We start from the raw sequence: 17128 nt of genomic DNA on the forward strand, positions 1-17128 counted from the left end.
TTAATTATTCCTATTTTGTACTGGTGAACTTTGTAACGTATTTTTGCTCCTCTTCCATCTATCTCTCCGATTTTGAAAAGAAAATAAAGAGTAACACTTTCATCCCTGATTTCCCATCCTCTTCACATTCATTCCATTTGACCCACCACCTGGTTAAATAGAAAGTGGAATAGACTTGGTTCTCTCTGTAGTGTCTGTCAGCTGACTCATTTCTTACCACCTGCCTTCTCCCCAGCTCTACCGTCACCTCCCTTTCTCATCAGACTTTCTCCATCTTTCAACTCGTCAATTCATGAAGCTTCTCCACGTCTTGCTGTAGCTGCAGAAACCCTCCATAGGCCACATACTGTTTTAGGCCCTGGGATTATCACAAAGAACACTCTAGAGGTCTCTGTCCTTGTGGAGCTTATATTCCAATGGAAGATATTTTAAGTTTCTTACTCAGAATTTTTGTAGTGAAAGCCCACTCTATGGCAGACCCTGTTCTAGGCACTGCAGATGCAGCTATCAACAAAACACAGGGCGTTTTCATTGTAATGAAGAAGACAATGCAAGAGACATAGAAGAGAATCTCTTGCTTGCTACCAGATACACTGCTGCTACTGCTGCTGCTGCTAAGTTGCTTCAGTCGTGTCCGACTCTGCGTGACCCCATAGATGGCAGCCCACCAAGCTCCGCCGTCCCTGGGATTCTCCAGGCAAGAATACTGGAGTGGGTTGCCATTTCCTTCTCCAATGCATGAAAGTGAAAAGTGAAAGTGAAGTCACTCAGTCGTGTCAGATTCTTAGCGACCCCATGGACTGCAGCCTACCAGGCTCCTCCATCCATGGGATTTTCCAGGCAAGAGTACTGGAGTGGGGTGCCATTGCCTTCTCCACTGGATACACTGTCAGGAGACAAAAATAAAGCAGAGCATGGCCATAGGACATGTGAGGGGGCTTAAAATGTTGGATAGGGTGGCCGGAGATAGCTCATCGAGGAGGTGATGTTTGAGCAAAACCCTAAAGGTCTTTATAGATAAATCTATATCTAAAGAATATTAGAAATGTTAAAAATAAATATATTAGGACATCTTACCTGATACTATATGCCATAAAGAAAAGGTCAAAGAGTAAAGAACATGTTATTACGATGTTTTGTTCGTAGGTGGTAAGAGTGAGAGTGGCACAGTGACTCTTAAGATAATCAGGTGATCATAAAAGGCCTTCCTAGGTGGTGACAACTGGCTGAAATGTGGCAAGGTTGAGGAAGGAGCAGTCCAGGCAGAGGGAACAGGGAATCAGCCTTGACTTGATCCCTGGTGGACAGGAGGAGGGGCATACTGAGGGAGGTGACGGGTAGGTGAAGTCAGGGCCTCATGGGCTGTATTCTTTGTGCATTGGAAGCACTTGGAGGGTTTGTGCATGGATGTGCCCCTCTGGTTGTTTTTGTTTTTAAATAAAGATGACTTTGGTTGTTGGGTAGAGAAGGGATTATGGTGGCATGAGTTGGAGCCAGAAAAATAGGAGACATTGCAGGTGTCCTCAAGATGCTCTGGCTTGGACTGGTCCTGGCCACAGAGGTGGGGCAGTGGACAAGGGCAGGACTGAATCAGACAGTCAAGAATCTGCCCGCAATGCAGGAGACCCAGGTTCAATCCCTGGGTCAGGAAGATCCCCTGGAAAAGGGATAAGCTACCCACTCCAGTATTCTCACCTCGGAAACTCCATGGGGCTGCAAAGAGTCAGACACGACTGAGCAACTTTCAATTTCAGAGACGAATTTGGCATTTTTGGTTCACCAGTCTAAGAGATGGTGCCAGGTACTGACCAGGAAGACTGGAACAGGTTTGGAGAGGTGCAAAATCAAAGATCCACTTCTGGTTCCTGTGAAGTTTTTGATGCCTTTTACATGTTCAAGTGCACATGTCAAGTAGACCATGGGTGTTATTCAGTTTGGAACCCTGGGTAAAATCCAGGGCTGGTATACAAAGGTTAGGCAGTAAACCTCCTCCTGCCTGGGGAGGACGAGACTGTCAGCCCTGTTGGGAAATGGCAGACTCTGAGCTGCAGAAATTTTCCAGATTCGGGAGAAGCTGACAACACTTGTTCAGAGGGGGCAGTGCTGTCACTTGTGGGTGACACTCTCACGGAAACTAACACATCTAGAGATAAAACAAGTACATTTGGCTCTTAACTAAAGGTGGCAACCACTCGAAATCTAGATGATTAAATTCTTCCTGTGAGTGTGTACATGCTCAATCATTTCAGTCATGTCTGACTTTTTTTTGACCCTGTGGACTGTAGCCCACCAAGCTCCTCTGTCCATGGGATTTCCCAGGCAAGAATACTGGAGTGGGTTGCCATTTCCTCCTCCAGGGAATCTTCCTGACCCAGGGATCAAACTTAGATCTCCTACATCGGTAGGTGAATTCTTTACCACTGAGCCACCTGGGAAGTCCCAAATTCTCCCTATCTCCTCCTTAAAAACTTATTAAATTTGTATTAATTCAGTTTTAATAAATTAAATTTGTGAAAATTTAATGCAAAGAAGTTCCTTTTATCTGTGATGCAGTACAGACTAGCAACTATATCATTTCTATAAACTAATTGGGTCAGCAGTCCTCCAAAATTGCTAAATTGAATTGTTAAGCAAGAGAGAATGTGTTTGTTACCTGAAAATGGTGCCTATTTAAATAAGTGGTGTGCTTTGCCACTAGTTCTGGCAGTTATTTGATGAAGGAAAGCCTGTTAGCTCAAGAGAATAATGGGTCAAGTGCTAATTATGGCAAAAATGTTTCATGCTTTAGAATTTTTCTTTATATGTGATATTAATTGTGGGTACCAAATGCAGTACTTTTGCATATGACAGTCATTGTATTTATATCCTTATTTAACAGTAGGAATTTGAGATTTATGCCTCAGCAATATATTTTATCTATAAACTATTATACCACAAGCTGCTGCTGCTGCCAAGTCGCTTCAGTCGTGTCCAACTCTGTGTGACCCCATAGACGGAAGCCCACCAGGCTCCCCCGTCCCTGGGATTCTCCAGGCAAGAACATTGGCGTGAGTTGCCATTTCCTTCTGCAATGCATGAAAGTGAAAAGGGAAAGTGAAGTCGCTCAGTTGTGTCCGACTCTTAGCGACCCCATGGACGGAAAATCCTCCATCCATGGGATTTTCCAGGCAAGAGTACTGGAGTCAGGTGCCATTGCCTTCTCCGATACTACAAGGTGTCATCAATATTAACATTAATGTGAAATTTAAGCATGATAAATTAAATTTTTATAGAATAATTTAAAAGAAAGTTTAAATACATAGGAGTTAGGTTGGGTTTTTTTTTTTTTAATGTGGATCATTTTTAAAGTCTTCATGAATTTGTTACAATATTACTTCTGTTTTATGTTTTGGTTTTTTGGCCATGAGGCATATGGGATCTTAGTTCCCTGACCAGGGATCGAACCCACACCTCCTGTGTTGGAAGGTGAAGTCTTAACCACTGGACTGAGAGGAAAGTCGCATAGGAGTTTTAAAAACAAAAGTTCAACAGAAGATGGATTTTGTAAGGAGTAATACCTGATGACTTTTCATGCTTTGTTAGCAGATTAAACAATTACTTTGGAATATCCCAACCAATTTTATAAATTCAGCGACATTAAGTTACATGGAAACTACAGTGTCTATCATTTCTAGAGTAGAACTGATAATGTCTTGTTTTTTGGATCACTGTGAAAATCAATTTTGACCAAGTTCCTTGAACATCTGACACAAAATTATGAGCTCATTTCACTTTATTATCTTCCACAAACCATTAGTGCCTCTCAGGCAGAAAATGCCACATCTCCTAGGAGGTTAGATTGGACGGTTAGTTTGAATCAACAAAATGCTTTGTGATGTTAATGTCCTGTAGCAAATGTTCAGTTTCAGGGCAAATCCTTCATCTACAGATGTTAAACTGATCAAAATCAATCAATGTTGATACTCAAAGCCTATCAGTTTTACTTAAGAGACTTTAAAGAATTACATCACATTTTAATTCTGACATTAAAATTCCAATGTTGAAAGTTCTAAAATGTTGATACTTCATTAAAATGAAGGACCTTGAAGGATGGAGGAGGGAAAGGAACAAGGCATGTAGTTGTATCATCTTTCTCTCATTTCAGATTGAGGTTAGTGAAGCTATTTATTCCCCTCTAGATAGAGAACAATGTCCTGATAGGCATTTGTCCTTGAGCTAACCTTGAAGAGACCCTCCAGTTCTGGGATCTGTTTGGTAGCTTGAAGAGGCTGCCAAATGTAGAAGGTGAAGAAGATGCTCTCAGGAGGGCTCTCTCAGCCCTAGGACTCTGACATTCTGTGATGTCATTTAGGAAGGATCATGTTTTTGAGGTGTTAACTCACCATAGCCAAACTCACAAGAAACTGATGCCCAAACAGAAAAGCCAGCATATGAATATATAGAAGGTGTATATTGTCACCCTGCTTATTTAACTTATATGCAGAGTACATCATGAGAAACGCTGGGCTGGAAGAAACACAGGCTGGAATCAAGATTGCCGAGAGAAATATCAATAACCTCAGATATGCAGATGACACCACTCTTATGGCAGAAAGTGAAGAAGAACTAAAGACCCTCTTGATGAAAGTGAAAGAGGAGAGTGAAAACGTTGGCTTAAAGCTCAACGTTCAGAAAACTAAGATCATGGCATCTGGTCCCATCACTTCATGGGAAATAGATGGGGAAACAGTGGAAACAGTGTCAGACTTTATTTTGGGGGGCTCCAAAATCACTGCTGATGGTGATTGCAGCCATGAAATTAAAAGACGTTTACTCCTTGGAAGGAAGGTTATGGCCAACCTAGATAGCATAAAAGCAGAGACATTACTTTGCCAAAAAAGTCCGTCTAGTCAAGGCTATGGTTTTTCCAGTGGTCATATATGGATGTGAGAGTTGGACTGTGAAGAAAGCTGAGCACCGCAGAATTGATGTTTTTGAACTGTGGTGTTGGAGGAGACTCGTGGGAGTCCCTTGGACTGCAAGGAGATCCAATCAATCCATCCTAAAGGAGATCAATCCTGGGTGTTCATTGGAAGGACTGATGTTGAAGCTGAAACTCCAATACTTTGGCCACCTCATGCGAAGAGTTGACTCATTGGAAAAGACCCTAATGCTGTGAAGGATTGGGGGCAGGAGGAGAAGGGGATAACAGAGGATGAGATGGTTGGATAGCATCACTGACTCGATGGACATGGGTTTGGGTAGACTCCGGGAGTTGGTGATGGACAGAGAGGCCTGGCGTGCTGCAATTCATGGGGTCGCAAAGAGTCGGACACGACTGAACAACTGAACTGAACTGAACTCAGGCAGGATGACTGGTATGAGTCATTGACATTGGACTTTCTTTCCTGGTAGATGAGTCTGTTCTAAAGGCCATTTGCAGATATGAACAGATCATTCTATATTTTGAAGCTTTTTTTTCTGTCAAGCCAAGGTGAATTGCCCTTTTCTAAAGGGTTAATCTGTTTTGTTTGTTTGCATCTGTCTAGACAGAGTATAGTTGTTAAATGAATGAATGAGCACAGAAATAAACTACTGGAAGAACAGGAACTGTGGACTGGAATTCTGGCTATTAATGTTGATATATAGCAGGGTACACGTTCCATCAGCCAAACATATATTCGTCCTGCTTTTTTGATAGTCTTTCTCATGTGTAGCTTAATAGCTAACTTTCCTTCATGTTGGTAAAATAACATGTGTTATCTTCCTTTATTTTTTTATCCTTGATGAAGAGAAAATTTTAATTTGTCTTGAATTACTCTTAAAGCAGGTCCCAACATCAACTTTTCATAAATATTTTGGGCAACTACACATGCAGCTTGTCCTGGGACGTTTCTCCCTTCCTCTAGTGTGAAGACGATTTGGCCGAGAAGAGAAGGAGCAATGAGATCCTGCGCAGGGCCATCGAGACCTACCAGGAGGCGGCCAGCCTGCCTGACGCCCCCACAGACCTGGTGAAGCTGAGCCTGAAGCGGAGGTCAGACAGACAGCAGTTTCTAGGTGAGATGGAAGAAGAGTCAGTTCAGCAGCAAGCAGCGTGCTTTTATCTGAAAGAGCCTGAAGGCCGTGTGTACTCTTAGAAGAGTTTAGTTACATGGAAGGAAACCTGAGTTTTCTACCTAATTTCAGGCAATTTCGCTGATTGGGTCAGCCTGAAAGAGGAATCCTTCATAATTACAAAGATACAGACAGTATTTTTGCTGCCTACCTGCTCCCTACACATTTTAAAGATGAGGCAAATGGAATTCTGAGAGGTTGGATAAATTGCCTAAGGAGTCATAGCTAATAAATGAATAGTTAAGTGTTAGTCGCTTCAGTCGTGTATGACTCTTTGCGACCCCATGGACTGTAGCCCGTCAGGCTCCTCTCTCCATGGGATTTTCCAGGCAAGAATACTGGAGTGGGTTGCCATTACCTTCTCCAGGGGATCTTCCCAACCCAGGGATCGAATCCGGCTCTCCTACATTGCAGGCAGATTCTTTACCTTCTGAGTCACCAGGGAAGCCCAATAAATGAGTAGGTCTGGAATCAAAGACTTCTTGTTATGCCACATTCTTCTTCTCTCTCTTAACTGTAACCATCTGGTCCATGGTAGCTGAAATCGTCCGTGGAGCAGTTTTAGAGATATAAGAAATGTCAGGAGTTGTAAGCACTCTAAAAATTTCACCTGCACATTTTGACTCTTTATTAAAGAAAATTATAGAAAGGAAGTTTTTAATCACTGAGTAAATTTGCAAATGTTTTGAAAAAGCAGTGTGGATTTTTCACATTCATTTGACTTTTAAAAAGAATGTATAAAATATCATGCATCTTGATGACTGAATTTTTGTTGGCCTCTTAAACTTTGAACCAAGTGTGTCACTTGCTGTACCCTAACTTCATAATAACCAGGCCAGTAATGGGTTCTCTCTCACCTAGAATGCCATCAGGGGAGGTCCCTGGTGGTCCAGTGGTTAAGAGTCTGCCTTGCAACACAGGGAGCGTGAGTTTGATCTCTGGTGGGGGAACTAAGATCCCACTTGCAATAGGACAACTAAGCCCTGACACAGCCTAAAAATAAATAAATAAAAAGAACATTTGAAAAAATAAGTTAAAATATCATTGATAAGCCAGGAGCAAAGAACCTAAGCCATGTGTAACTGCCAAGGTGGGCTCTCTACTGGCTGGATAAGTTACATAGATGTATTATCTTGATGTCACTAGACGAGGCTCCTAAACATTCAAAAGTAAACCTTATATCAGTTTTCTGAGGGTTAGAATTGAGGGTGGTTGCGTCTCTTTGGTAGATGACCAAAATCTATGGTGGAAGTAGAAGCCAAGCGATGGTTGGAAACTAGAAGAAATGGTCCCTTACACTTCTATTCATAAGGGCCAGTCCCAGAGAAGGAAACATATACCAGTGCAAACAGGATGGAAAAAGGCTGGAACTCCATGCAAGCAAAAATCAGTATCACCGAGTTGTCTCTCCTCTGGCTCTGATGTGACTCACTCAGCCTTGTGGATTTTTAACATTAATTTTTATTTTTAAAAAGATGCATCAGATAACATGGGTCTGGGTGGGACTGAATTTTTGGCACCCTCTTAAACTTTGCACCGAGCGCCTTGCTTACCTCACCCTATTCCCAGCCCCAGGGGAAGGATGACCCAAGTAGATCTAACCTTCTTCCAAAGTAACCCTTCAGTGTTTGAATATAGTCTCTCTTCCAAATTCCCTGGTGGCTCCAACGGTAAAGAATCTGCAATGCCAGAATCCCAGGTTCCATCCCTGGGTCAGGAAGGTTCCCTGAAGAAGGGAATAGCAACCTACTCTAGTATTCTTGCCTGGAGAATCCTGTGGACAGAGGAGCCCACGGGGCTACAGTTCATGGGGTCGCAAAGACGGGGACACGACTGAGCGACTAACACTTCCACTTTCTTTCGCCTCCAAATGAGAGTGAGGTGAGTTCACTAGAGGAGGTGCTGAGGGACTCAGGTCCCTGGGGATGCAGAGTGGGAGGGGCGAGAAGGACATGGGATGGACTCTCACCTGGGCCTTTGTCGTGGCTCCGTAGGGCAAGTTTAGAAGCAAAAGAAAGCTGTGAGCCCATGTGGGGCAGGTGGCAGAGGGAGAGGACAGAAAGGTGGAGTCAGATTTATCAGTGAAGAATGAATATTTGAGCAAACTGTCCCAGACTGGCAAGTAGTGAATGGGGAGAGGATGGCGGGGTCAGTGGGTGGTGTTTTATGCCTAACGGTTAGTAGAGCATCCAGCTACATTAGCTTTGTGATGGTCCTGGCGTATCTTGGCTGATTTCCAGTTTCTGGTCAACAAAGCCTTTCAGGTAGTTTTGTCATGAGGACTCTTGTTTTGCACATTTTCCCTTATACAGTTTGTCTATTTTTTTTAAAGATTTATTTACTTATTTTGGCTGCTCTGGGTCTTTGTTGCTGCACATGGGCTTTCTCTAGTTGCGACAAGTGGGGGCTACTCTTCATTGTGGTGCTCGGACTTCTCATTGCGGTGGCTTCTCTTGTTGCCCAGCACGGGCTCTAGGTGCATGGGCTTCAGTAGTTGCAGCACGTGGACTCAGTAGTTGTGGCGCGTGGGCTTAGTTGCTCTAATTGCTCTACGACATGTGGGATCTTCCTGGACCAGGGAACGAACTGGTGTCCCCTGCATTGCAAGGTGGATTCCTAACCACTGGACCAGCAGGGAAATGCCTACAGTTTGTCTTTCCAACTGAGGTGAAGAGTGATGGCAATTGACCCCTCTAAATCTTAAACATCCATTGGACAGCCCTTAAAATGAACTGAACTGGGATTTCATGGTTCGTGTAGGCATAGCATCCTATCGTCCACCAGAGGGTCCCCTAATACTGGATGATGTCTCCTTGGCTCCAGGACTAGGTCATTACTGAGAGACAAAGACAAGCAGAGTACCTCAGTGCCTCTTCATGTCTCATCCAGGGTGCTAGACTCTGAAATCTATTAGATTTCTTATTTGCCTGTTCTGTATTTATAATTTTAAAGTTAATTATAATGTCAAAAATACCACTGTAAAACATTTTTTAAATAAGGAATGGGTAACTAAAACTTTCATAAGAGGCAATTTGACATAAAGGGTAAATGTTGATGAATTTAGAAAATAAGAATGTCTTTAAAATATTTGTAGGCAGTATTATGTTCAGTATCTACTTATGGGAGTTATATGTGTGCTCAGTCGTGTCTGACTCTTTTTGTGAACCCCTCTGTCCATGGGATTTTCCAGGCAAGAATACTGGAGTGGGTTGCCATTTCCTTCTCCAGGGGGTCTTCTTGAACCAGGGATTGAACCAGCATCCCTTGTGTCCCCTGCATTGGCAGCCGAATTGTTTACCCCTAGCACCACCTGGAAAACCCACTTATGGGAGTTACTGATGCCCTTAGAGCTGCAGGATAAAATCCTAAGAGGAACTTAGCCATTAGTATGCAGAGTCAGAGTTACGCTGGTCTTCAGGCTCTGTTGAATAGTCTCTTATGATTCGTAATGCCAAAACAAGGGTGGACAGAAGCTATTTTTATTTCTATTGTTTTCTTTTTTTCTTTCCACCAAATCAGGTCACATGAGAGGATCCTTGCTTACTCTTCAAAAATTAGTTCAACTATTTCCTGATGATACTTCCTTAAAGAATGACCTTGGAGTTGGGTACCTCTTGATAGGAGACAATGACAGTGCCAAGAAGGTCTATGAAGAGGCAAGTAAGCAGCAATTTGCTATTAACGATTAATCAAAGTCTTTTGAACATGGAGTTCTAATGTTATTTCTAAATTGCCTTTAATACACCTGATCATTCACTGTCTTTATTTTAAATTAAGTCAAATTCAAGTCTTATTATAGTTAACATATCCTAAATTTTGTTTCATCACCCTTTTTCTGCTTCATCAAAAGATTTTCAATGTTAGTTAACATTTGGTACATCAAAATCTTCAACCTATAATTGTGATACTTTTTAAACTCATATATATATTTCAGTCCACAAACAACCTTTCTAAAGTGTTCTTTATGACAGGAAGAGGAACTCAAAAACTCAAGAACTTAAAAGCACATTATCTTGTACTTTTTTCAGTTAAAGTCCAAACTGGGGAGAAACTACAGAATACAAGCCTTTCGGGTGTATGGCGTAAATTACTCACCTTTCAGAGGCATTGGCTGTCTGATCTTTTTTTTTTTTTTGGCTGCAAAGAGTGTTACGTGGGATCTTAGCTCCTGGATCAGATATTGAACCCTTGCTCCCTGCAGTGGAAGAGCAGATTCTTAGCCACTGAACCACCAAGGAGGTCCCAGCAAAGACTGACTTTAAGGTGGTTGCAGAAACCTTGCTCACATCCTTGGCTTTTGGAGACTTTGCTGCACTTTCCTCCTTGTTAATAACACCATCGATTACCTGAGCCACACTTGGTCCAGCATCTTCCTGACCCTTGCCTCCCTTCACTCCTCATGCTTATCCATTCACTTAGCACATATTTAGTGAAACCCACAAGCACTGGCTCAGGAAATGGTGCTTAAGGAAACAATACAGTGTATGCCATCATGGAGTTACAATCTGGTGCCAAGTAACTAATCTCTGTTACTTTTAACGTCCTCAGTATCTTTCAAATCCTCTCATCTAACTCAGGCCCCCTTGTCTCTAGTGTAAAATAGGATAGATCCACGCCGCCCAGCCTTGTTTTCGTATGATCTTCATCAACACAAAATGCCAATCTGACCCCCATCCTTGGCTTCAGCTCTTCAGTGGTTCCCACTGCCTGTAGCAGTAGTCTTCAGATGTGTTTGATTGTATCCTCTTTCAGTAAAAAATGTTCAAGCAAAAACCTGTGAATTGTATGTTTATGTATACATGTACTAACCTGTGGTGGACATTCAAGAAGGTCCACATTCTAAAATAGGTTTTAAGATGAAATATTTCAGATACTTTCAAAATTTCATTTAACTGTCAATAATATGTTCACTCTGACTGAAAAGTTGATATTTTAATAATGTCCATGTGAAACATTATTTATAAGGGTATTTTTAGTCCTGGTAGTGTGTCGTGCCGAATTTTTGCAGAACTAGAAATGTCAGCCAGTTTGTTGTTTTCTATGCTTTATATGTGTGTGTGTGTGCACACATGTGTGTGTATGTATGTAAAGAGAGAGAGAATCTCGGCAACATTTTTAGTATTAGTCTCAATTTGACTTTTTTAGAAATCTTATAAAGCCATTTGTCATTTTCTGAGAGTTTGCTAATTACAACAGGATAATACAACTTGTGCATCCGTTATGCACTGAATGTAAACTGCAGTAAGCACAGTAGGTGAACATAAAGAACCTAGCTGGGAGGGCAGCCCTGTGGGTGCCTCTGAGTCCTGGTCACCCACCCCTACCACTGTCATAGTAGCAGGTGTGTGAGTAGCATGTGGGCTTCATGAACTCATCCATGAAGATGAGAGGAGAGTCCTGGAGCAGCTGCATGCAAAAGTGAAAGTGTTAGTCACCCAGTCATGTCTGACTCTTTTTGTGACCCCCATGGATGGTAGCCCAATAGGTTCCTCTGTCCATTTAATTCTCCAGGCAAGATTACTAGAGTGGGTTGCTGTGCCCTCCTCCAGGGGATCTTCCCAACCCAGGGATCATACCCAGGTCTCCTGTATTGCAAGCAGATTCTTTACCATCTGATCCACCAAAGAAGCCCATAAAACATATGTGTAAAGAAATATATGATAACCATTCAGAGTTGACTTTAAATAGAGCTAATTTAAAGCAGTCTTTCCCTGAAAAATGTTGAAGTCATAAAATTGATAGAGATTTTGCTGATTTGCATTGTTAGAGCAATGCTTTAATGGTCATTGCCTTTTCATTCATTTCTTTATTCTTGGAGAACATTTTGCATTGAACATTTTGAGTTGAGGGGATATGGGGCCATTTAAGCCTAATGTATTGCAATGAGAAAAAACACTATTGTATTTTAACCTATAGCATCATAATCCAGTCCAAGCACAGCAAAGTTAATTAAAACATTTGTAGAATTTACAGTCCATCGCAATAGCTTTTTTTTTTTTTTTTTTTGAGTTTAGGTTCTGAGCGTGACACCTAATGATGGTTTTGCTAAAGTGCATTATGGCTTTATCCTGAAGGCACAGAACAAGATTGCTGAGAGCATCCCCTATCTAAAGGTAACTCCCTCCCTTCCTCTCTTTCCCTCTTCTGATCCCTTTGAGTCATTTGGACACCCTGGATTATGTATTGTAGATTGACTGGCATGCACTACTGACCCTTTTCAACACCAAAATATACACCTTCAGACGATGACATTCACAGGCAGTGTGGACCTTCAGCTTAATCGAAGGTGTCAGAGGTAGAAGTGTTATGAGCAGAGATTATTTGGAAAAGATTTTGAAGAAATTCCTAAAATCGCAGTTGTTATTAGTTAATAAAATATTTTGAATATGGACAATGCGTTAACACAGTATCAAACAGAGACATATGAATACGTCTTTTGTTACCCAAACATTATTGACTGGAGACGTTTTCAGTCATAGCAAATTGCCAGCCACAGGCATTAGTTTTGGCAAAAATCCCCCAGCAATAATGAATTAACTGTTCCTTTTGCAATTTAATTATACATTGAAACTACTTTGAACAGGTTTCATGGAAACCTACACAAAATGAGGTAACAAAGGCAGACTGAGTAAATCCAATCCCCAAAAGCCTGATAGCTTGAAAGATTCAGAATAAAATGTGTTGTCATTTTTTGTTCACATAAAAACAGAATCCTCATCAGTTTACCAGGATCACACATGGTCTGGCTCAGGGCTGACCAACAGAACTTTCTGCTATAAAGGAAATGCTCTTTATTTGCATTTTCTCATATGGTGGCCACTAACCACTTGTGACTGTTGTCTAAAATGTGGCTAATATCACTGAGGAATTGAATTTTTTATTTATAATTTAAATAGTAACACCAGCTACATAAGTGAAAGTGAAGGTGTTAGTCGCTCAGTTGTGTCCATCTCTTTGCCACTCCATGGACTGTAGCCCACCATGCTCTTCTGTCCTGGAGACTAGGCAAGAATACTGGAGTGAGTAGCCATTCGCTTCTCCAGGGGATCTTCCTGACACAGGGATCAAACCTGGGTCTCCCACATTGCAGACAGATTCTTTACCATCTGAACCATCAGGGAAGCCTGTAACACTAGCTAATAGCTACCATATCAGCCAGGTAGCTGATTATATACCTGTGAACTTAAAGTAGCACTTTTATGATCTACTTTTGTGATCTGTTTCCTTCATATGCCTTTGGTCAGAGATCTCAAATAGTGACCCACTGATTACAAGTAGCTTGCATGTTCTATTTGGCCAATATAATCCTCTTAACAATTTTAATTGCTTGCCTTAGTTTAAAATCTGAAGGATTTTATATAATCAAGCAAATTTCTGATTTCTCTGGAAAGGTTACATGTGGCCCACATCTCAGCACAGGAGCTGAGCAGTGGTGCCCCCTTGAGGTGGGCATACACCCCACCCCCCAGCCTGTCTTGGCTGTCACGGGACCTCCGCAAGCTGCCCATTCCCTACCATGACCCTGTGAGCACGTAGTCTTCTCTGATATAAAATATTCCTCTTAAATTTCCTTTGACATCATAAGGACCTAACAGTACTCTCCTGGCATGGAGATGAGGAAATGGAGGACAGGGTTGGTTAGTTAACAAACGAGCATGCTTACCTGAGCATCTGTCAGTCAGGAGCCCGGGTCACAGCTGTCGCCTCCTGAGTGATGCTTCTGTTCTGTGCTGCTATTTTCCACCCTTATGTGCATAAAATTTCACCCAAGTAAGAGATAATGGGGTTCTTATGAAGAAGCCTCAAAGATACAGACTTTTAGACATTGAAATATGTTTTATTAATCTTTGAGCTTCTTTTGCTTTTCTAAATTCATTCTCTTGCTTTAATATTTCTGTTTTGTTTTTACATAAATTTAAAATTTCAGTTCTTTTGTGGACAGTGGGGATAGAAATCAGCTGAGTGTTTTAGGATGGGAGTTGTTTAATAAAATTATATTTTCAAAGATTCCAACTGGCTTTAATCCTGTCATGGGTTCTGTAAATGATTTCATTGAAAAGTGAGGACACATTTCTTTTGAGTGGAAAAAAATATTACTTGCAGTTGGGTCTCTATCATTTCAAACATCTATGAGCAACTAAACATTTTGGTTCAGGGGAAAAAAGCCTCTAGATGACATATGATCAGATCTGGAGAACAAAATAAATGTGATAGAAACTCAGCCAGAGAAATTCTTTGGGAAACTGAAATATAATTGTTCCTGCAGAGACACTTCACAAAGCATCATATTAACTTAATGGGCTGTTCCACTCTGAATTGATGATGAATGCATTGTTACACTGAACTTTATCACCTCCTTTTGCTTTTGCGTTGTAAATATTGACCAGTAACCTAATTGCCAAATTGATGCCTTCGAACTGTGTTGCTGAAGAAGACTCTTGAAAGTATCTTGGGCAGTAAGGAGGTCAAACTAGTCAATTTTAAGGGAGATCAACCTTGAATATTCACTGTAAGGACTGATGCTGAAGCTGAAGCTCCAATACTTTGACCACCTGAAGCAAACAGACAACTCATTGGAAAAAGTCTCTGATGCTGGAAAACAATGAGAGCAGAAGGAGAAGAGGGTGCCAGAGGATGAGATGGCTGGATGGCATCACCGATGCAAAGGACATGAACTTGGGCAAACTCTGGGAGATGATGAGGGACAGGGAGGACTGAGGTGCTGCAGTCCATGGGATTGCAAAGAGTCAGACACAACTGGGAGACTGAAGAACAACAATATTGAGATGATTTTCTGGTTCTCAGAAAAGATTTAGTAAGTCAATGGATTAATAAGTCTGGTATCTAATCCTTTCACAAATACTAACACTGTCCTTTCTGCAGGAAGGAATAGAATCTGGGGATCCTGGTACTGATGATGGGAGATTTTATTTTCACCTGGGGGATGCCATGCAGAGAGTTGGAAACAAAGAGGTAATAGTGCATTCATGAGCTTTTTGTTCTCTTTAACAGAAGATATGGGCAGGGGGGTGGGGGGGGCAATGATTTCTATGAGATAGTTACAACTGAAAAAAATGTTTTGAGCATAAACTTTTGAACGTAGTTTAAACTTTTTGCAACAGCCTAACAATTCCTACTATAAAGAAATTTGGGGATTTAACTTGTATAACTTCTTTCAATAAAGTATTTGAATAATCACAAGAGTAGCCTCTAAATTAGTGTGCATATGTGTGTGTCTGTATGTGTGCATGTATATGTGTGCCTGTTTGTGCATCTGTGTGTGTATCTATAGAGACAGATATTGCCTTGAAAAAATATTTTTGTATTTATGAAATGAAGAGATGTCCTTGAAATTGTTTAAATATCTTTTAAGTTATTTTTGTAGTTTGCCTGTGCTGTTCTTAGTTACTCAATCGTGTCCTACTCTGTGACCCCCGTGAACTGCCAAACTCCTTTGTCCATGGGAATCTCCAGTCAAGAATACTGGAGTGAGTTGCCATTTCCTTCTCCAGGGGATCTTCCTAATCTGGGGATTGAACCCAGGTCTCCCATACTGCAGGCGAAATTTTTACCATCTGAGCCACCAGGGAAAAATACTGGAGTGAGTAGCCTATCCATTCTCCAGGGTATCTTCCCGACCCAGGAATCAAACCGGGGTCTCCTGCATTGCAGGATGATTCTTTACCAGCTGAGCTACCAGGGAAGCCTAGACTTATGTTATTTTGGAATCTTAAAAGTACATATTTTTAGAATGAAGTCTTTATTCAACTGATTCTTAAGCAGACTGAACCTGGTTAATTGTGTAATTACTTTCTGAAATATTTAATACCAAGTTTCAGATGAACACCTATAGCTATAATAATGACCAGTACTGACACAGAAAATATAGCACCTAAAACAAATCACACATTTTCTTTTATATTATTCCTTTTTTCTGAGTTCATTGTTGGCTTCTTTAGTATAACATTTGGTCATTAATGATGGCGTCATACGATGTAAATCCCCAGATTCTCACCATCCACCGTGGTTCACACAACATTGCTAGGCTGTCCTGCACCATGCCATGGCCATATTCTGGGCTTTCATTAGAGTCAGGGACCCTGGATTTTTGTAACCATGCATTTCATATATATATCAATAATAAGGTGACATCTGAGGGTAACATAACTTCTGGTTTCTAAAACTAATAAGAACTCAGCACTATTTGGACAATTGAGAGTTCGTTGGAGCAAAGGGTTTTGTAGCTGGGTAATTGCCAGCTAAAGAGATGACCCAATTTGGGGTAACAGAAATTTGGATGACTGACACTGTTTTCTTTATCCATTTCTGTGTATCTGTACCTTTTCCCTCTGACCTACCCGTCAATCAACTGTAATAAAATAAGCAATGAAAGAAGATGAGAAAGAAGGGAGAAGAAATTGCTGATTAGCAGTCACTTTTGTGTTCCTTCATTCTCTTAAGATGTAAATTCCTGTTACCTCCTTTGAATGAGAAGGATAAGAAAACCTTTGCAACAGTATCTAACACTGGATAAATGTTCATATCTGATTACTATAAATGTAATCATCACTAATTAATATACCTTTGAACATCTTATGGTCCAGGGCAAAGACAGATAAAACAAGTCTGTGATTTAGTCTCACATCTTAGATGAAAACAGCCTTCACTTCAAGGGCAAACAATTCACTACTACACATTGTTAAGAGCTTGTGATTTGAACCTATGGGATTGTGCTTTCAGCTTAATTATCATTAAAACGCAAGGAATGGCACAGTTCTTGAATTTAAAAAGCCCGCAGAGAAACAAATAGCGAATGAAAGTGAGGGGAAAGTGTTCCTTGCTCAGTTGTGTCTGACTCTTTTTGACCCTATAGACTGTAGCCTGCCAGGCTCCTCTGTCCATGGAATTCTCCATGCAAGAATACAGGAGTGGGGTGCCATTTCCTCCTCCAGGAGATCTTTCCAACCCAGGGATCGAACCTGAGTCTTTTGCACTGGCAGGCGGATTCTGTACCACTGAGCTACCAGGGACT

The 17128-nt window shown here is 41.3% G+C and overlaps 1 protein-coding gene and 1 long non-coding RNA gene across 21 annotated transcripts in view; one reads left to right on the top strand and one right to left on the bottom strand.

Moving 5' to 3' along the window:
* The window catches only part of ASPH (aspartate beta-hydroxylase), a 191357-nt gene that overhangs the window by 139308 nt on the left and 34921 nt on the right, over positions 1-17128 (top strand). For all 20 annotated transcript variants that reach the window (XM_081501116.1, XM_081501117.1, XM_081501119.1 and 17 more), the window contains 4 exons: positions 5889-6039; positions 9616-9752; positions 12111-12209; positions 14980-15069. In XM_081501116.1, the coding sequence (XP_081357242.1) occupies positions 5889-6039; positions 9616-9752; positions 12111-12209; positions 14980-15069 (477 nt within the window). The remainder of the gene's footprint in view (positions 1-5888; positions 6040-9615; positions 9753-12110; positions 12210-14979; positions 15070-17128) is intronic.
* LOC145510319 (uncharacterized) lies at positions 619-7129 on the bottom strand. Its single transcript, XR_014056956.1, has 3 exons — positions 4958-7129; positions 2330-2429; positions 619-849 (listed from the first exon to the last, which is right to left on the bottom strand). It is a non-coding gene; the product is annotated as an uncharacterized LOC145510319 (long non-coding RNA).

The sequence above is a fragment of the Giraffa tippelskirchi genome, chromosome 6, assembly GCF_054371585.1.
Source record: "Giraffa tippelskirchi isolate mGirTip1 chromosome 6, T2T-mGirTip1v1.2.pri, whole genome shotgun sequence".
In the NCBI taxonomy this organism is placed as follows: Eukaryota; Metazoa; Chordata; class Mammalia; order Artiodactyla; family Giraffidae; genus Giraffa; species Giraffa tippelskirchi.